Source organism: Eucyclogobius newberryi, unplaced genomic scaffold (assembly GCF_026437365.1).
Source record: "Eucyclogobius newberryi isolate DKJ021-1_F unplaced genomic scaffold, fEucNew1.0.hap1 SCAF_20, whole genome shotgun sequence".
NCBI lineage: Eukaryota > Metazoa > Chordata > Actinopteri > Gobiiformes > Gobiidae > Eucyclogobius > Eucyclogobius newberryi.
In genome coordinates, this window is record NW_027315835.1 from 18,905,418 (window position 1) to 18,925,536 (window position 20,119).

A 20,119-nucleotide genomic window follows, 5' to 3' on the forward strand; every position below is an offset into this window, starting at 1 on the left:
ACTGTAGAGTGGACAAAAATGATATAGACTAGACGTCTCTGGGATTAGGCTACTGCTGTCAGCTGAATACAACAGGAAGAGAAAAGTTGTCCTGCTGTTTAACAGTTTATACTTTCCTTTGGACTATGTCTGTGGCAACTTACGGTAGCCTACAGCTTTACGTTGTGAAATGTGCACCTCATTAACACAATATTATCTTTACAAACAGTAAATACACATGTTACATATTCTAGCTTTGACAATTGGCACATTGTTTTTGTTGCGCAACTTTCACAAACAAGTAATGTTTTGTAATTGTTGCAAAGCCAGACCGTTCACATTATTGTACTGTTTTTGTGCGAGGAAGTCTCTGGAGCTGAGCTGCTGGCAGCTTTCCAAAACAATAACAAGCAAACGTGACAGAAACTGGACGACACTCGCTGCTGCAGCCACAGTCAGTATTTTAATAGAGCAATAACTACATTAACAGGAGAAATCTATGGAATGATTTGAATGTAATTTATCTTCCCAGCTTTGAACGGGGTAGTGTTTGGTAATGCACTACAAAGATGGAAAATTCAGACCATCCTACTGAGGGAGACCCTTTGAAAAGAGAAGATGGGGCAAAGGCAGGCATGCCTGCATCTACATCTACTGAAAAGCTAAAGAAGAGTTGTAAAGACTTTGGCTTTGCCAAACTCACACACTGGCGCACAGCAGTGTTTTTCTTCTCCTTGTTCCTCTGCCTCACTGTTGTCTTTGCCTTCTCCTTCATCATCCCATGTCCTGTCAGACCACAGTATCTTATATCATGGAACAGGACATTTAATGATACAGGTATTAATAATGTTTATAAAATATTACTGCAATTACCAAAATTCTGTCTTTCCTTTTTGTTACAGCCACATATGACTTTATGGCTGTTGAAGATGCAAGCAAAGACAAGGTGATGGATGTGCTGTTTGTCATCAAGAGTAGTGAAGGAAGTCAGAACAATTCTTGTGCTGGTGAAGGTATAGAGTCTACCTCATTAGTGTCTTACTAGCTCCAAACAAATGGTGAGAATGTGCTCCACTTTTCAGGTCTGCCATCACCTTGCATCTTTGTGCTTGCTGTTGATGGGACAGATGGAGAAACTCTGTGGGAGAGACCACTGGAGCCAGAGTTCCACTGGGCTCAGTGTGGTCTGGCGATAGACAGCAGCAGGAGCTGGGACTGTCTGGTGTCACACTCTGATAAACTCACGGCTATTGACAAATACACAGGTTTGAGAAAGACAACACTGTATTCCATCAAAGTTGCTCGACCAGGCTTATGCTGGGCTGAATCTAGCGCCATCTCCAGCTTAAGATGTGTGCGCTCTCCTGGTGAAACTGGAGCAACAAAACTCCTGAGAAGGAGCTCAAAAGTGACATCAGTCATGATGTATTTAATGATCTGACTAAACAAGAGGAGCCTAAGAGCGCACAGACAATATTTTGACACGTAACACAGAAGTTTTCCATTTATTCTGATCTGAGAGAGAGCAGAGGCAGGTTCCCCCTCCACTCTCGTTCGCTCCGCGGGCAGAGCGGAGATTTGCAGCGTATTTAGTGCAAAGTTATGTTTGTCTATGGGAGAAAGATCTCATCTTTCTGCATGTGGAGCTGAGCCAGCTGCACATAAAGGTTTAGCTATAACAAAACTCTTTGCATGTAATAAGAATTGACTAATCAAAGGGCTAATATGTATGCCGTTTGACATAGAAAGGGAAAGAGAAAGGACGGTGCAGAAGAAAGACCCAGCTCCAAACCAGCGTCTGTGCAAAAGCAGTAGAGAGGCTCCACGGCTTCAACCTCACACCAACAGCCACAGCGGAAAATATATGCCTACTTTATTAGTTTTTAGAATTTGTATGAATTAAAATAAATTCTAAAGAGCAATGAAATGTTTAATTGTATATGTAAAAATCTAGTTGTCCACAGACGCGTCTTGAGAGCACGCCACTGATCATTAAGTCTCTGGTGCCACGTGATTAAAGTCACTTTAAAACTTTATTCGGACAGAGATCAGTGATTTAACACAGGTGTGAGAATGCACATGTGTCTTTTTGCATTCTTGGAAACTATAAAGCTAAATTAAACCTTGATCAGGTTTACACCAAAGTGCTTGTTACTAAGGCAACTCGAGAGTATTTGATGAGCCTGTATTGTCCAAATAAGCCAGGCTTTGGCATAATCTTGCTTCATGGAATACCACTACTATTGCTCTATATAGTTATTGTTTCATCTTGAATACATTTTTACATCAATTTCAGGAGAGGTTCAGTGGCAACAGTCACAGACGGCTGGGAAGCCCAGCACTGTTCCTGTTCTGAGTCTTCCAGATCTGGATGGGGACAAGGTTGGCGATGTGGCCCTCTTGGCCCATGACTCTGAAAGAGTAAGTTATTAACGTCACATACAGTAAATAAATGTACATGAACATTCTTGAGCTGGTAGTAAATGTATGTGTCCTGTATTTCTTAGACCGAGGTAGTTTTCCTCTCTGGGAAAACTGGTTTGCAAATTGGTTCAACAGTTCCTCTTGATACAACAAAAACAGACAATCATCTTCTCTATCGCACCAAAGGGGGTTCCTACTACATACTTCTTGAGAAAGGTTTGTAGTTTATGGCCCATATGGCCATTGCACCAGCAACAATTTATACATTTATTGAACATTTATTCGTTATTATTGTTTAGCATGATATGTTTTACTTCTTTGCTCACAGACACAGGACTGTTCGGCCTTTCACTGTGGAGAGTTGCTGCAGAAGCTAAAGCAGGAATTGAGGCAGGTCTCACCAAAAACAAAGACTGGGAGAGAAAAGCCAATGCAACTACAGGGCTTGTGTACATATTCAAGTAAAGGAGGATTCATACTCACAACTTTAATTTTGAATAGCTGCTTTTGTGTCATCGCTAGCACCCACGTATTTAACATGAGCCTTCCATAGGTCTGACCAAGTGAGACAAGTGTTAAAAACAGCCGAAAAAGATGATTCAAACTTGCTTCTTGTGACCGGAACGGGGGTGGTACAAGTTAATGGAAACCTGGAGATGTTGTGGATGTATAATACCAGTTTGATTCTAGGGTAAAACACAAGTTGTTCATGAACAAATTGAAAAGGATACACTAGATAAAATGTGTTCTGATAATTTTAGGACACCCTCTTTTGGACACTTCAACAAAGATGGTATTCTTGATGTTGTTATTGAGGTGGATGTTGGCAATAACACAAAGAAGGTGATATCAATGTATATTTGATGTAACCTTAACCGTGAATATTTTGATAGAACATGTATTGTGTTGGGTGCAGGTGATCATTTTGGATGGGGAATCTGGAATTATAGTATGGGACGTCCCTCTTCAGGCCAGTCCAAATTCACCACAACCTGCTTCCATTTACACCAGCAATATCTTCTCCGTCTTTATGTTCTGGGGCCTTTCGCTGACTGAGACCAACTCATCTGTAATTATGCTTGTTTCTGTATTCATACATATTGCTTAACAATTATGAAAAGTTATTTTGCTTTAATGTAGATGCAAGTAACACCCAACCGACGTGCCTACATGTTCCATCCATTATACTCTAATGTTCTCCTGGAGTCGGCCAATGTTGTGGACCATATCATCGCATTCAGAGGTACCCAATTTTATATTTATATTCATGGGTTTCAGAGTAATGAAACATTTTGACCTCAAAAAATATTTCAAAACGGGATTAAGTCATGTGACCGAAACCCATAAATTGATGGTCAAAACGGGAATAACCTGGATGTGCACATGTTTGGGCTATTGCTTCCCCTTTATCTACTGGTTATTGAAATGTGTTCTTGTCGCAGTTGAATTATAAGTGTAAGCGTGCGACGGACATGGACGCCAGAGGACTGATTGCGCTCTATAATGAATTGCTGCGTTTGTGGTGTAAAATAGTTAGTTTGAACATCTGGACTTCTCGTGTGTATGTAGACTTAGACGAGGGCTGACAGAATAAACACACATGCTCTTCCACTTTCAGCACATCTAAAAGGGTCCTGCCTTCAGAGTTTGTAGTAAATAACTGTTAACATTGGATAGAACTCTATTATTAAAACATAAATTATGAATCTAATCGCAATTGCAATACTTATTTCAAAAATGTGTCACAATTTGATGTTGTATGACAAGACATATTACGCAAAGTACGCACTTTTAACCATATTTCCCCCCCTCTAGGGCTAGGACTCCTTTACAAAAGAGATTATAAATCTCAGTGGGACTTTCCTGGTTACATAAAGGTCAATAAATCAAAATGTTTCAAGGGTTTACCCTCATCATTAACTGACTCAAAGTTGTAATTTGATTGGTTCATTCATGTAAAGTATTTTCCTGCATTTGAAGCTTGCATGCTCGAAGAAATTTACTTTTCACCCTAACCCCCTATGCCCGCCCACATCCTTGTTTATTTTGTTATTTTTTCTCCAAATAATTGCAACAAGTACAATGTGTTATAGATATACAGGTATTCCTTTGCAACTGAGAACATCCAAAACAAGCTGTAGTTCTATAGACCAGGGATTCCCAAACGTTTCAGGCTGGAAATCCCCAATGCAACCGACTCGGGACCCCCATAGAAAAATGAAATAGACGTCGTAATAATTTAAAGAAATTAGGTTTATTTTTTTTTTATTTTTTTTTTTTCAGTTATAATGTTATGACACTTTTACCAAAACATACTGCTTTCAATTAAAATAATTAATAATTAAAATATATTTTGAGTTTTCTACATAATATAAGTTTAACATCAAATTAAGCACCTGGTATCAAATTACAATATTTGAAGATATTGGATATATAAAAAGATACAATTATGAGGTTATGTCTGTCAGTAGAACATTAACTAATTAAAATTTGTATTGAATTGCAGCCACATTGTTGGAACACGGGCGCCACGCTGCCTACTTCACACTCACTGGTCCTGGGTCAGAGGGGGATGAAGGAACTGTGATCCTCAATAAGAGAAAACTGAAGCAGGATGTTCCTGAGAGCAGAGTCATTCGTATTGGCCCCGGAGGAGACACTGATACCAATGAGGACATCAAAGAGGCCTTCAACAGACTGCGTTTCAGTGATGAGTGAATAAAGCAGTGTAGGAGTGATAACTACAGCACATACAGACAAATAACTTGAACTGCTGACAGCCAAAGATACTTCTAAAAGTTATAAGGGCTTTTCCTTACTTTATCTTGCTGCAAAATGGGCATTTTCATTGTCGTTTTTGTCCTAATTAGATTCTCTCTGACAATCACACTGCTGAACTCAAGCTCCCAAAACATATTTATATTTTATGTACTTGAATGTTGCCCGGTCAACTGATTGTATGAGGTGAGTTTATTCAAAGGGGGTTGTTACTTTTGACAGGGAATGTAAGGGGTGTGTTTGGTGAAATATAGGCTACTCTACTGTCGAACGATTGACTATGTAAACTATATACAAAGTTTGAACTTGAAATCAGACACTGCTGATGTTGCCGATTGAGAAACCAAATAAATGAGCAGTGCTTTTGGAAATAAATATATTTAAGCTCCAGAATGCTGTAAATGATTAACGTAGATGGGTCAAACCAAAGGCTTCCATTGCTGTGGTTTAATTGTAAATTGTGGAACATGTCGAAGTTTGTTTGATATGTAACAAAAACTATTAAAGAGCTTTGATTGTATTTTATACATTTCTTTATTATTAGTATCATTATTATTACTTTTAAATTTTACATATCCAATGCGCTATGCAGTCCAAAAGTAGAGCCATTTTGTCTTCATCTTGTGTTCAATTGAAGACACTGCATGCGTACGTGACGTGATAAAAACATCTGACATGCGCATTGAAAAGCCATTGCCGGTTTCCACTTCAAATAAGTCCATAGTTGTGTGCGAGACTGGCACGTACTACAGGGAGGAGATGGAGTTTACCCCGGAATAATACGTGAACTATGACTCACTCCTACATGACATGGAGCCTCATGGAAAAACCGTCTCTGTGGAGAGTAAATGTGGCCACGAGAAATAGCTTTTTAAATTCTAAGTGAAAGATTCAGCGCATTTCAAATCATTACATCTAGATGATAGAATATGGTCTTGCGACTCTCACCTTACATTCTAGCAACGTTCATTCATTCATCTTCTACCGCTTGTTCCCGTTAGGAGTCGCTAGTGACTGGACCCCGTCCCAGTGACTTTGGGGCTTAACATTCTAGCAAAGGTAACAGAGAAATTGTAATGCGGTCACCAGAGCTAAAGTTGAACCCATAAGAGATAGTAGACAGCATCAAAAAACAAAGAATCTGTCCACATGTTCCATGAATATGTCTAGGATGGGGATCCGGCTGAGGTTATCATCTATTTTGGCTTTTCAAGGACGTATTGTTTTCGTCAACACAATGGGAGTGAAGTTTGGGCTAATCATTCAGTCAGTGCTTCCGCATTTACAGTGAACAAAGAAACACATTTTATGACAAAACACAGTCCCTGAAGCCCTCGTGTGTGCTCAGAGCGATGCAACTGCAGCTCATCACCTGAAGTTGACCTGTTGAAGTGCGTCCTGCTGTGGCCGTCAGTTCAATGTGACCTGAGGCCGCCATACCATCACGTCAGCGGCGCACGCGCCTGTCCAGAAGAGCGCGCGTCACGCGCGGAGCGCACAGTTCACCAGTCTGACTCAGGACAAGACACGCGTGGGATACATCTCTTTTGTCTACAAGGTATGATGTGCCGGAGTTATCTTTAATAAGTGTTTTAGATTCAAATGTATAGTGTATTGAGCAAAGGATAGATACAGCCTAGTCTCCGCGTCTGAACGGAGATGACTAAAACTGCAGTATCCGACGATTAAAACTATTTGAGCTTTTCATTACTTTAGAATACCATTCTTATTTGGGTTAAGGCTTCAATATGCGTCAAACAGAAACCGAGATATAGGTTTAAAGATGAAAGGATTGCCCAGAGGCCTGGTGTTGGATTTGAACTGGATGGTACAATCGTTTTGCATATAATATGTACAGATAGTGTTATACCATTATATAGTATTTTTACCAGCACACTTCAAATAGACCAAATCAAGCCCATTTGCAGATATGTAGCCTAACACACTGTAACTATGTATATCATCTATAAACTACCGCGAGACGTGTTCACGAGCTGAAAACACTTTCTGTTTAGGCTGAAGTCCAAATGGCGGAAGAACTACAAACCAAAATTAACAACTATCGCACGGCGCCTTTTGACGCCAGGTTCCCAAACCAGAACCAAACCAGGAACTGCTGGGCCAACTATCTGGGTAAGATGACTCACGCAGACTTAGGTCTGCGCGGGATGAAACATAACAATCGTGCCCAAAGACATGGCATACTGGCCTGTAGGCAACACAGCTGTATTATGTATTAGCAGCAGGGATATTAACTTTATGTGTCTCATCTGCAGACTTTCACAGATGCGAGAAAGCTTTAGAGGCAAAAGGAGTGGACACAGCCCCATGTGACTGGTACAAGAGGGTCTACCAATCACTATGCCCTGGATCTTGGGTAATATTTCAGAAAAACTTTGTTTTTCAATGTTGGCCTGGGAGTGCTGGAGAGAACCTTTACTTTCTATTCCTCTGGGAACAGGTTCTAAAAGAGCTATAGTTTGTTCACGTTGCATACTGCACAAAGCTGAATAACCTTAAACATTGTGTGATACGACAGGTCCAGAGATGGGAAGAACAGAAGGATGAAGGGACCTTTCCAGGAAAGGTCTAGAACTGCCACTTCTCCAGGATTATCCTGTGTCTTCAGCTACAGTTTGTTCAGTGAAAGGAGCAAAATACACCTGTTCATTCCATATAAATGCTCTGAAGTGTACAGCAATAAATGCATTAAATATAATATTTATGAAACTCTGGTTTTGGGTTTTTTGTTTTGACATGTGTTGGTTATAATCAGGGTCGTTTAATATAAAACATTTGCTTTTACACTCTATACAATAATCAGGTTTATTGATTCAAATCAATTCTACAATCAATTATACACATGAAATCAAATTTTAAAAATAAATGTCACAACAACGTCCACTGTTCAACAGAAAAGGACTCTGAAACAGTCATTTCTAATAAATAAAACTGTATTTCATATAGATATTCTTTACACATTGGCTCCATGTACGCGGTGAGAGAAGGAGTGATGAGACATGTTGAAGCATAACATAACAATGGCCATTAGTGAGGACACTTTGTCATGCAAGCTATGGAAAAACATTGAATAACTACAACAACTACTGATAAGTATTGTGTTGAATGTAGAATAACATTTTATCCTTTTTAAAGTCGCTTTGAGGTAAGTTTTAGGTAATTGCATAACTGTGATCTCAAAATCTAAACTAGTAAATGTAGACCTTACCATTTGAAATAGTCTTACCAAAACTGCATTACAGGCTCAGTATTTCAGGAGTATTCTAAAAAGGTCACTTGAATTTCAAACAAGATTCTCCATCTGGTGCAAAGAAGAGAATTTGGAATTTCAAAAAGCATCTCATTATTAACTTTGTAAAGCCAGAGTTGTCGGTTTACAAAAATTCATTATTAGTTTGAGTTTTGAGCCATCACTAAATATTAGAAATCTTAAAGCACTTCCATGTAAAACCCACAGTATAGCAACATGTTAAATACATCTAGGCAAGAATACATATAGAAATGAGTGTCTGCATAGCATTGCAATACTTTGAACTGGCAGACTGTAAATCAGCCAAGGATTCGTAACTCGGGCTCATCAGCAGTTCAATAAAACATGAGTGTGTTTTTTTGGGCATCAACTCGTTTGGGTTAGTTACACGTCACAAAGCAGCGTTTTAATGTGCAGCACAGGTCACAAGTAGCAGCCACAATTATAGTGTAGGGTAGTAGGCACAGTAACATGGCTGATGTATGCAGCCTGACTGGTTAAACCTGGCATAGTGGAGGAGAGTCACCCAGGGCAACAGTACAGCACGTGTGAGGCCAACTGTGAGCTCATACGCAAAAGGAACTATCCAACCATAAAGTTGATCGCAGGGTAGAAATCTACGGTCACTCCGACAATGGCTCAGCTCCTTTTACTAAAGTCACCAACCAGAAATAAGATGGCTCGTGGCGGCGCGGTCAGTACCTCCTCTTCCCATGTTTTCCACCTTCAGTCATACATGTTTTAGGCCGAAGAGCTGTAATAAACAGGAATGGATTAGCAATAAGTAAGAACACGTTATGAATTAAACCAGTCCTGGAAAATGTAAGACGACAGAGATATGTAATGGTCTTAGTTTAAATAAACATTCTACAAATATGGAAGTAGTAGAATCAACTACAGCATACCTCATAGACAGATGTGCTCCTTCAAACTATTTTATACCACGCACCTGGATCTGCAGTCTGTTTCTTTTTGTTGTAATGGACGATCTGATTCTCATTGGTCATTTTGACATCCTGATCCTCCACATAATTGCTGTAATACAGGAACAACACATGCAAAGTCAGTTCGAGGGTAAGATGATACGGAAAAGGGTCAAATGGCTAACGGATGACAAAAGTAGAGTCCAGCTGGCCCAGACCTTGGGATCAGGGATGGTACAAAATAGGTCACGGAGGGAAAGTGAAACGGGGAGGAATAAGGCATCACAGGTGTATGGCAGAAGTGAAGGACGATTGTGGGTTTCTTTTAAAAAGGTTTATCGTTGCAGGGATTGACCACAGGGGGGTGCCAACACTGAGCTGTTAAGGCTCTGTTACTCACTGTCGGTGGTGTCTGCTGCCACGGGGGCTGAAGTGAGGAAGAGTACAGTTTGTGCTTTTATCAGTTTTAGGGCCATTCAAAACTGGATTTAAATACCATTCAGAGTAACAACATTAAACGCAGCAAAAGGTTTAGCTTGATGATATAAATACCTGATGACCGTGTTTCTTTCCTTGTGTGCAATATAGGCATCGTCAGTGAAGAGGATGGTGTGGTAAGGAACAAACGGATCACAGGTTGGCAGAATGCCTCTTGCCACATGATTTACACAGTCCAATATCCCATTATACACCAAGAGGTCATCCACCAGCAGCTGCAGAAAACAAAACAAAACCAGACAAAGACAACCTGATTAGAAGTTCAAGCTCAAATCAATTTGCAAAACAAAAGAACCTACCCCAAACTCCTTGACTCCTCGTTGTGGAGTCTTCGAGTAGTTCCATAACTTTATCATAGATACTGTGACAGGCTGATCAAATATCACATATACACGATTTACCTGTAAAAAAATATATACATTGTTGTGCTGTAACTCAAATGGAATAGACCAATTTGAGAAGTGGATGTTCTCACCAGTCCTGGAAGAACTGGAGCCAACCACATGTGCCTTCCATCATGGGTGTTGTTAATCCCATCTATTAATTTATCTGGTGTCCGCACATCCCCCGTTACAATGTCCAGTACATTCACACTGTCAGGAAACGCAGCAATATCTAGAAAGAATCATGCTCAGGAGAGTAATTTAATTATGATATAGCAGTTGTTTAAAGCAAAAACAAAAATCATGTTGATGACTCTGCACACAGATTATGTAATAAACTCTAAATGAGCTAAAGGATACTGTTGTCACTCAGCGTGATCTTTTCATGGTTCTGATCATAAAACTCAAGGCCGTTGAGACCGATGTAATATGGGTCACCCCATGTGGTCAAAAGCTGCAGCTGAAAGATGACTGACAGAAGAAGGTCAAGGACTATACAGACAAGCAAACACCATTTTATATTATTTAAGTGCAATTAATTTAATTTATATGAAAACATGACAGAGAATCAACACAATTCTAAAGGATACATCCAGAAGGCATAATAAGAGCCTCATAATCCATACTAGCCTCTTCTTTTTTCTTGGCATTTCCTCTGAATAACAATACAAAATGTGTTTAAAAAATACTTAATTTAATCCAAAGAAAATGAGTGCAACACTATCAAGAAGACTGTACTTGTAATGGCCAATCTTAGCACACTTTGTGTCAGTTGGTGTCTGTAGAAAATCAATAAAGAGGACCTCTTGAGCATAGTCAAAATGGCAGTTACCAGGTCCTTTTCTTATGAGGAAACCCTCCGATGGAGAGATGGCGACATCATCCATGAACACATGGATCAATTTCACCTAATAAAAAACAGAAATTAGGTAAATTAGGTTTGTGAATACAGCATGTATAGCCTTTTTTATAATCTGAAAAATAAGATGGAATGTTTTATTGGACAGGACAGCTGTAGTGTGAAATGAGGAGAGAGAGGATCGAGACATGCAAATGGTTTGGACACTGGGTTGGTAACAACCACATCTGTGCCACACCATAAACCCCTATACTAGCATCACAGGATTGTATACATAGATATGTTATTTACCCCTCTGTAGGAATCCTCAGGTGACTTGTTGTAGTTCCAGATACGAAGTCCGGCAATGGTCTGGATTTTGTTAAAATGAATGATTAAGGTGTGAGGTTCTCCATAGGAGAAAGGGATCAGCCACATGTGCTGGTCATCAGTTGTTATATTATGGCCATCTATAAGTCTACAAGGCAGAGAGGAAGGTTGAAAACATGTTTTATTTATTTATTTATTTATTATTAGTTTATTTGAACTGGGACAGTGCACATTAAAGGCGTAATTGACCAATTTTTGGCGATTTGAGAACGCAGGCGGAAGTGCGCATGCGCACTCCCCCGTGCGGACTGATATGACACACACATAAGTTTGTTTATTAGCGCGACGGAACGCATCCCATCTCTCGTCTCCCTTAGATTTCCGTCTCTTCAGAGACAGCTCGAACAGTCTTTCTCCGTCTTAATTTTGTCCCGTACACTGAGGGAACTATATTATGATAGATCAATGCGCTTAGACACGCGGAAACGTGCTGCTCTCATGGGGACGAGCCGCACGAGGCTGCAGGAGAACAGTAGGTGCGTTTTATGATTGATATGTGGCAGGACTAATTGGCAGTCCAAACCACGAGGAAATAAGACTCAGATTTGGGACAAAAAAATCGTCCATTACGCCTTTAATCGACATTTCTGTAAATGTGCCAGTATTAGCTGTAGTTTAGCTAGTTTCCAACTGTAGTCCCAGGCAAGGTGTAGAATGCTCTTAAATGCCTACTATGTAACATACTTATCTAACGTCCGGAGATCATGTCCATACTCAGGCAGGTCATTGACATCTCTGGGCGAAGCAGCCATGATGCTGAGATCTACAGGTAAACTCTCTCCTTCCTTGCCCACCACCTCCAGCCCTGTCAGGCCCATGTAGTGGCAGTCTCCCCAGGTCAGCATCATGTCGATTCTAAGGCCTGAAAGAAAAGCCACTTCAGGTCAGTGACGTCTAGAACACTGAAAACTGTCCATATATCCAGATACTGAAGATACTCACACTTTCCAGTGTAAACTCCAGGAACATGCTCCACACAGTTTTCTGGCTGACTATAGGTGGGGTTCAGCTGGAGTTTCAGCTAAGCAAAGCAAGTAAACAAAGCAGTATACATAGATTTATGTACATATACTTTAAGTTGGATGATTTCTATTTATGGGACATACAATGAGGTCTTCTTCTCTGAAGCCTGCCTGGGTAAACGGTCTTTCCTCTCCCTCTCCATCTGCAGTACGTGGCCTCTGGAGCTCCTCCTCATACCCTAGGTTATCTGGACACTCAGCTTCAGTGAGAAATGTTTCATCGTATCGAGACATAGCCTCCAAAATGTCATCATCAGTGGTGAACAGAATAGTGTCACCAAACTGGTCCAGCCCTGCAGATCACAATCAAAAACTAAATTTGACTATATTTAAAGACAGACCAACATGTTTTGACCAGGGTACCTACCACCAGAGAGGGTCCCTGATGCTTTGGCAATCTCGCCTCTAAATATACAAATACCATCCAGCAGCATCTCTGCCTCCTTCACCCCACGGAATGAGTGAATTCGTGACTTGTTGTAGTTCCACACACGGATCATGGCAACATGAAAAGGGGCACCAAAGTCAAGAAAAACTGTGTGATTTCGTCCAGAAGTGAAAGGAGCCAGCCAAAGGTGCATGTCGTCTTGTGTGCGATTAATTCCATCGATCAGGTTTGCGACCACACGTGGGTCCTTGCCATAAGCAGGCAGGATATTAATATCTGGAGGGTCAGCACTAATGTGAACCGGTCTAAGGGGCTCTCCACTGGAGCTGAACACTTCCAGTCCATTGAGACCCACATAGTGGCGATCACCCCAAGTGGACAGGATGTTGAAGACCAGCCTCTGGCCCTTAGGGAGCACAGGAATCTCAAACTCCTCCTCCCGCTCCATGGATGGGTCCTCATCAGGGGGAGCAAAGGAGGAGGACAAGGGGCTTCTAGGAGCTGTGGAAGGGTTAGCTTGAACAGTGAGTGGGCCACGGCGCTGGAGAAACTCATCAAAGATATCCCCTTCAAACCCCATGTTTGAGATGCGTCCCCGCTGGTGTTGATTGAACTTTGTGAGGGAGTCCCAAGACTCCATGAGTGTGTCATCCTGCTGGCTGTGCAAGTGGGCGCGCTGGGAGCTCTGCTTCCAACTTGTGGTTTCTTGAGAAAATGGATCATCTATAAAAGAAAAAAAGGCCTGTAAACAAAATCTTTAACTAAAGCAGATATAAGATATAAAAGATAATAGTTATGTTACTGCTCATAAGTATAGAAGAATGGACTATTACCTGTGCTGGATAAGGCAGAAGATCTGAAGGGTAATTCTTCTTCCCTTCTAGCAGTGTTTCGGAATGAACTTCTACGTCCACTGATGGGTCTGTCTAGTTTTGAATCTCCAAACTCCTCTAGCAGATCACAGTCCAAAGACTCTGCTCTCCTTTGACCACCATTGGCTGTTCTATCCCCGCCTCTGCACACACGGCCTGGGTTACATGTGAGCTCTGGGAGCATGGAGCTTGATGAGACTGGGGTGGCTTTACGCTCCGCAGACTGCTGTGGGACTAACCATCTAGGCTTCTCCCTGTTGGCCTCACACCCTTCAGGCGCTCCCCGGTTTAAGGGCTGCAGCCACTGTGGGGCCACTCTAGTGGAGGCAGGTTGAGTAGTGACCGTCTGCTCCAGGACTGCAGTCTGCTCCTCAGAGGCAGAGAGGGAAAAAGGGTTTCTCTGAGAAGAACACTGGCCAGAAGAGGAGGCCCCAAAGGAAGAGAGGGGTGGGAGCGGTGTATGTGACTCCTGCATGTCGATCATTGCCTGGCCGACAATCTGTGATGATGAAGGATAGCTTTGGTGTCGCTGAATAATGCTGTCGTTACTGACTCTTCGCTCATCATTGCGCTGAGGGCTCGCACCTCGAAGACTGTGTCCCGAGGACAAAGGACTGGAAATCAGGTCTGTGGCTTGAAAATCCTGCAGGTCGATGGTTGTACTGTAGTCAAAGACCTGGTTACCACAGCCCTTATCCAGTTCTCCTTCATACACCAATGTGCTGTTGAGATACAACTTTATACACCTCGCACCAATGTCAAGAGCCTAAAAAAGAGGAAATGTATATTTATTTAATTATTTTTAATTTAAAACTTAGTCAGAAATAGCCTTACTTCACAGTACAGTGTGTAAATTATAGTCTTATTATCTCTTCAATATTCTAATATATAAAAGCTTTTTGCCAAGTTTCAGGACGCAATTAGAACAAAGCTAGCTTTAAGTAGTAGTACAAGAACAACCGTGGACATCGTACAAATCAGTGTAATCTAGTTTGTAGCAATCCTATACTAAATATAATGGCTTCTTACCTTAAAAAGGCTTATTTTTAAAAATCCCAGTTTTATAAGAAATGGTAATTAACCAAAGGAAGTCACAGGATAGACCTTGTTCCCCTATAAACAGTGGTGACGCCAGGAGAAGCAGCCCACGTTTGCCCAACACTAATCCTCAAGGACTAATCTCCAACTGTTCCACATTTGGACAGAGAGGCTGGCAGCTCAGTGAGACACTGCTTAAAGAGCCACACCACCACAGCCCCCAAGAGTGACGATGTGCAACCTCTGAGGCTATTGCTATCAACATATATGAGGCAAAGGCTGTCATCGTACTGTATGTAACTAGATTAAACTGAATAACTAACATTTAAGCTTCGGTTGTAGTTCCAGATTTTGATGCGAGATATCCCAAAGTCCAAGATGCGCTCAGTGTTTCTGATGATGAAGTAGAGCTGGATAGGAGGGTGGAAGGGGCACGTCCACATATGACGGTCTTTGGTAGTCTGTGGAAACAGAAATGTACGTTAGAATATACTTGAGTAAATAGTCATTGATACACATACATTTTAAGCAAAACTAGTAACACTTTACCTTCATTTTACCATTTACAAGTACTCCTAGATTACCAGGGAAGTCAGTGTTTCTGATGTCCAAGTCATGAGGTGACACGTACAGCTTTTTGTTCTTAAGGCAAAAAAACTGAAGCTCAGTCAGGCCAACCTGCAGAGCATTCCCCCAGTTGGAAAGAATCTCCATGGTAACATATATAGCTGGAGTGACCTCTGTGGAAGACTGTCTTCTCTACAATGACAACAAACTATTCACTCTCAGCACATTAACACATACTGAACAGTGCGCAAGTCTGACTTACAAACTGCTTGTCATGGTCCAGCTTGGCACACTGAGAAAAGTTATAACTTGGGCTAGCTTCCAGATGTTCCAAAACTTTGAGAAGTTTCTGCTGCTGTCTGCAAAAGAGAGGAAATGTGTTCTATTGTCTTGTAAATATTTGTATTTGTACTGTTTGTTTTGAAATGGAAATATGCAGTCCTTCTTGCTTACCTTGGGCCCATAAGCGTTATTCGTTGCATAGCCATTGTGACACTGTTGTCTTGTTTATCATGAGCAGTGCTCTGCATTAAACCATTAATCAGATTAGACCCCCTGCCCTATATATAAATAAATCAGGAATTTAACAAAAGATAAAACCAGACGGTTAATGGAAAGTACAAATTGTACCGACCGTGCTGCGATTGAAAGTGTCAGAACTCTGCACAGGGCTGTTTTCTCTCTGGATGGCTTGACGCACATTGTGTGCCATGTCGTCTGGGTCACGCTCCTCCAGGGAAGCCTTTCTCACAACGGACAGGGGTCTTTCCAGTCGACTTCTTGTTCCTGAAAGAATATCAAAGTGAAGAGAAAACCCTATGTGTGCATTGCTATTTAACTAATATTTTAATTGTATTCTTACTCTGACTATCCCAGTCCTTTGATGGGGGCCCGTCTAATGTTTTGCTTTTTACCAACACAGGCTTGGTTGGTATAAAACAATCCACATTGTCTTTCCTTTTTGCTGACAGAGAGCGTTCAAGCTTATGACCTAAAAAAGTATGGAAACATCATGAATTTAAAAAAAAACATGTATGTTTGAAGAGTAGACACAAGAGACACAGCATCATAGGCATTTGCCCAAAGAAAATGTGCCGACAGAGACGACATGCTGCCAAACTACAAATCAATACTGATACTGTATAGAAATACTATTTATCGGTACCTTTAGGTGAGGGTCCAAAGTCTAGGACTACGAGGTTGGCTGGGTCAAAATGGCTATGAGATTCATTGGCTCGAGAGTTTGATGAAGACTTGGACGAAGTCAGAGGAAGCCCCAGTTCATCCAGACTCTCTGTACTCTCATTTCTTTCTAGGTGTTCATCCACCAACTCCTCCTCAGACTCCTCGCCGGCCGAACCACGGTTGCTGCGTCGCATGCTAACCTCGAGGCTACGTCTCAAAACCTGTATTACAGAAGGTAAAATGTTAATATACGTTGCATGGGGTCAGTTGAACATAGCAAATAGTACTACACCAAAATAGCATGTTTGCAATTTGCTAGTTAAGACTCCTAAATCTTTGAATGAACATTTAATCACACTCATTACCTTTACTTCCTCAAGGTTGAGAAGTACTTTTTCGCTCTGTTCCTCACAGTGACTGCCTTGGCTCTCTGATCTGGACCGTGAAAGTTTGCAGGTATTTCTGGGAGACCGCAGGCTGCGAGGAGAGTGAGGACTGGGGCTCTGAACGAAACATCATGATTTGATGGTGTAGGAAAACAGTGCAGACAGCTGTATCTGGCACACAGCCCCTCCCCTTAAAATCACAGAGTAATGCTCAGAAGGCACAGTACATGGGCGTATTTACCTCCATGTCCAGGCTTTCATATGGCTCAAAATCTTCTGAATAGCGAGTTTCTGGGGTTATATGCAAACTCGGCCCAGTCTCTGTGCGAATCTTGACTGAATCCTGCAAAATAATACAAAACATTTTAAAGTAGAAGCTTTCACAGTATATTTCATGAAGTAAAGTAAAGCCAAAACAGCACAAACAAAACAAAGAATACTGGACCTGCATCCATTGCTTCCGTTGGACTTTCCCGGGAGCTGTGTGACTCCTCTGCTTCTGAGTAAATTCCAGATTATGGCTATCTTCAGTTAACTGGTGGGCGCTTCTACAAACATCTGCGATTGAGTCAGAGCACAAAAAGGAAAATGCACGACGCAGAATAGTATTGCCTCAAAGGACAACTAGCAGTGCAGTCACATTCACAGATGGTCTGTTGCTCAAAGAGGAAGACAAAAACACTGGCTGCCAGCAAGAACTGTCACTATCATTTATTTACTCAAGCTGGTCATTGAAGCATGCATTCTAAACTACAGCATGGAGAGTAGCTGGGTATACACTCATGAAAGAAAGGGCAACATTAAAATGAATACTTCATAGAAATGGCTGTTGCATAACACAGATGTTAAAAAAAAAAAAAAAAAGACTGATTACATAAGATATTTTAGTATGGAGATCTTAGATTCTTGTCGGGGGGTGTACCTGCTGTCCGTGCTTGTCTCCAGGAAGGCGGGGAAGTGGTGACCTTGTGGTGGAAGTTCTTTGCCGTCGCTTTCCGGTTGACTTCAGCGTTGGCTCCATTAAGATAAATAGAAAAGCCTTGCTCAAGTCGTTCCAACTCAATTTCTCTAGGATCTTTCACTTTAAGGCGTTTTAGGATTCTGCAAAATTAAAACATATGAAAACTACCTTGGAAATGTATATTTAGTATGATGGCTTAATTTTATGTATACATTGAGAAGGAGTCTGACAAGAAAGAACACAATCAGTGCCAATATCATCTTAAAAGTTATAGAGGAACACCTTTCAGTAATCCAACCGCCTCAGCTTGTGCTCACACCTCACCTGTTTTTGTGTTGAAGGGCAATTAAATATTCATCCAGAGTGTCATCCCCAACAGAGGCCAACCTCCCTCCTTGGCACACCTTATTCTCCTTCATGAACGACACACCAGATTAAAAGTCAGAAGAGCAAGGTTTATTCTGTTAGAACCGCAGTGATTCTTTGGATGGGCAGCAGATGTAACAGCTTATAGTATACATAGAATATAACACTTACAGTACATACTCTAGCGTACATTGCATGCATGTGCTGTTTTCACTTTACACATACATCTTGATGTGCACAATATTCATGCCACTGGCACAATGTTTTAACCAAACATGCCACATATTGTTGTGGGACAAGTATGCCGCAAAAAGTACCCAAACGCACTGATTTAATTTAATGTTATGAAAAATGATATCTTGTAAATTCTCTTGTAAATACTAGAAGTACCAAATGATGGACTATTGACTATTTCTGTAAGCAGTGTTATTGTAAATACTTTGTAAACATGCCCTATGCTTTCCGATATCAAGCAAATATGTTCATGCCAAATCAATATTTTATTGGTAACGCATTGTTGATTTATATTATGCAAATGTTGTTGAAGTTTACATTTTGTGTTCAGAAAGCAGAATAAGCTCTGTGGGTTGTCTGATCTTATTGCTAAAACCAGTTGCACAAAATGGCTCTATAAAATGTGTCCTTGGAGTAGCTAATAACATCTCAGGTTCAGTTGTGATAGAATTGTCATTTTTAACCAGTAAAAGGTGCACATTACATTACCTTTAATATATCTGAAACACTGAAGTACAGTTCTGTAAACGTTTAATTTATGAATGCTAACTATACCTTTCTGTGGGTTTGGGTATGCTCAGAAAGCAAACAGACAAACAAACAGAGAAATCTAATCACAACTGCTCATATAATACGTCAAAGACATGACATGGGTCATGCAAGGCTCGAATAGAAACAAACACAGAAAAAGCAGGACCACAGCCCTTACTTGGTCTTTAGTTTTGTGACCAGTCAACTACTCTAGAGCATCTGCCATGGCCTGTCAGAGCTACAAAACATCCAAGACAAAAGGATGGAAAACATTTTTTTTTTTTAAAGAGACAAGGTAAAAGAGTTTGAGATTAGTGTCACAGTTGGTGTTCTTACCTTGTTTTCCATTGAGAGGCATTCCCATTTTAAATCCCGGAGAATAACGGCTTGGTCTTCAGCACATCGTCACTGTAAACAAACAGACTAATATCCAATCATGTTTCTTATGATGGCATCAATACAACAGGAGAAAGCCCCACCCGCGGGTGAGTTACCAGGACATGGTGGTTCTGACATCCACTCGGAGCTAACTGTTAAAATAAAAGATCATTGTATTTCTAGTGAATTTGTTGCAAAAAAGAGTGTTTGAGAACATTTATTGTATTTGCTATGGTGACATTTAACAGCAAACAAAGCGCTATAACAAAGCATATTTCTTTTGGTATTTGGTAAAGACATTGAGGCATAAAGCCAAACCATTAACCACTAGATAAAGTAACACCCATCTCAGAGAGGGCTAGCATATGCGGTAATAACAAACTGAGATGCTAAAGAACAGCTACAAAGAGTTCGCCTCTAACGTTAGCTAGTTAACATCAAAACAAAACTGTTCTCAATGAGTTACCCTTCGCTTATGCAGCAATGTTTGCATATTCACTCGCTGGGCTAGATGCTACCTTCTCCAATTTTCTCTGAGCGACAGGCCATTTTTCCTCGTTTCTCATGTGTTGTGTTGGTTGGTAACCAGGATGGCTGTCCACCAATGAGAGAGCAGCACCACTGAGTAGACACGCCCCGGACAGGCATGTAGCTAGAAAATTATAATTAATACAAATAATACGCTTTTTAATTTGGCAAATTGCAAT

At 40.9% G+C, this 20,119-nt stretch overlaps 3 protein-coding genes across 6 annotated transcripts; 2 read left to right on the forward strand and 1 right to left on the reverse strand.

The window, feature by feature from the left end:
- Window positions 1-511: 511 nt before the first annotated feature.
- fam234a (family with sequence similarity 234 member A) lies at window positions 512-5,556 on the forward strand. Its single transcript, XM_072455567.1, has 11 exons — window positions 512-816; window positions 882-992; window positions 1,062-1,244; window positions 2,276-2,400; window positions 2,487-2,619; window positions 2,732-2,864; window positions 2,957-3,094; window positions 3,165-3,246; window positions 3,320-3,472; window positions 3,544-3,646; window positions 4,910-5,556. Exons 1-11 carry the CDS (start codon window positions 549-551, stop codon window positions 5,119-5,121), a joined length of 1,641 nt encoding a protein of 546 aa, XP_072311668.1. The 5' UTR covers window positions 512-548; the 3' UTR covers window positions 5,122-5,556.
- A 1,043-nt stretch (window positions 5,557-6,599) lies between these two features.
- Window positions 6,600-7,911, forward strand: cox6b1 (cytochrome c oxidase subunit 6B1). Its single transcript, XM_072456906.1, has 4 exons — window positions 6,600-6,739; window positions 7,197-7,314; window positions 7,458-7,558; window positions 7,721-7,911. Exons 2-4 carry the CDS (start codon window positions 7,209-7,211, stop codon window positions 7,772-7,774), a joined length of 261 nt encoding a protein of 86 aa, XP_072313007.1. The 5' UTR covers window positions 6,600-6,739; window positions 7,197-7,208; the 3' UTR covers window positions 7,775-7,911.
- Window positions 7,912-8,140: 229 nt separating this feature from the next.
- Window positions 8,141-20,001, reverse strand: katnip (katanin interacting protein). Of its 4 annotated transcripts, XM_072456904.1 has the most exons (30): window positions 19,912-20,001; window positions 19,371-19,442; window positions 19,213-19,272; window positions 18,228-18,316; window positions 17,865-18,043; window positions 17,388-17,500; window positions 17,184-17,285; window positions 16,922-17,059; window positions 16,537-16,777; window positions 16,234-16,362; window positions 16,006-16,157; window positions 15,825-15,931; window positions 15,634-15,730; window positions 15,354-15,563; window positions 15,128-15,265; window positions 13,728-14,532; window positions 12,874-13,617; window positions 12,591-12,799; window positions 12,427-12,505; window positions 12,169-12,346; window positions 11,407-11,572; window positions 10,995-11,164; window positions 10,847-10,911; window positions 10,617-10,727; window positions 10,349-10,488; window positions 10,173-10,274; window positions 9,928-10,088; window positions 9,776-9,802; window positions 9,402-9,487; window positions 8,142-9,206 (listed from the first exon to the last, which is right to left on the reverse strand). In XM_072456904.1, exons 6-30 carry the CDS (start codon window positions 17,391-17,393, stop codon window positions 9,148-9,150), a joined length of 4,422 nt encoding a protein of 1,473 aa, XP_072313005.1. In that variant the 5' UTR covers window positions 17,394-17,500; window positions 17,865-18,043; window positions 18,228-18,316; window positions 19,213-19,272; window positions 19,371-19,442; window positions 19,912-20,001; the 3' UTR covers window positions 8,142-9,147. The 4 variants fall into 4 exon arrangements, with proteins under 4 accessions (XP_072313003.1, XP_072313004.1, XP_072313005.1 ...); XM_072456902.1 differs by lacking the exon at window positions 19,213-19,272 and having other exon boundaries at window positions 8,141-9,206; XM_072456903.1 differs by lacking the exons at window positions 9,776-9,802; window positions 19,213-19,272 and having other exon boundaries at window positions 8,141-9,206.
- Between the last annotated feature and the right edge of the window lie 118 nt (window positions 20,002-20,119).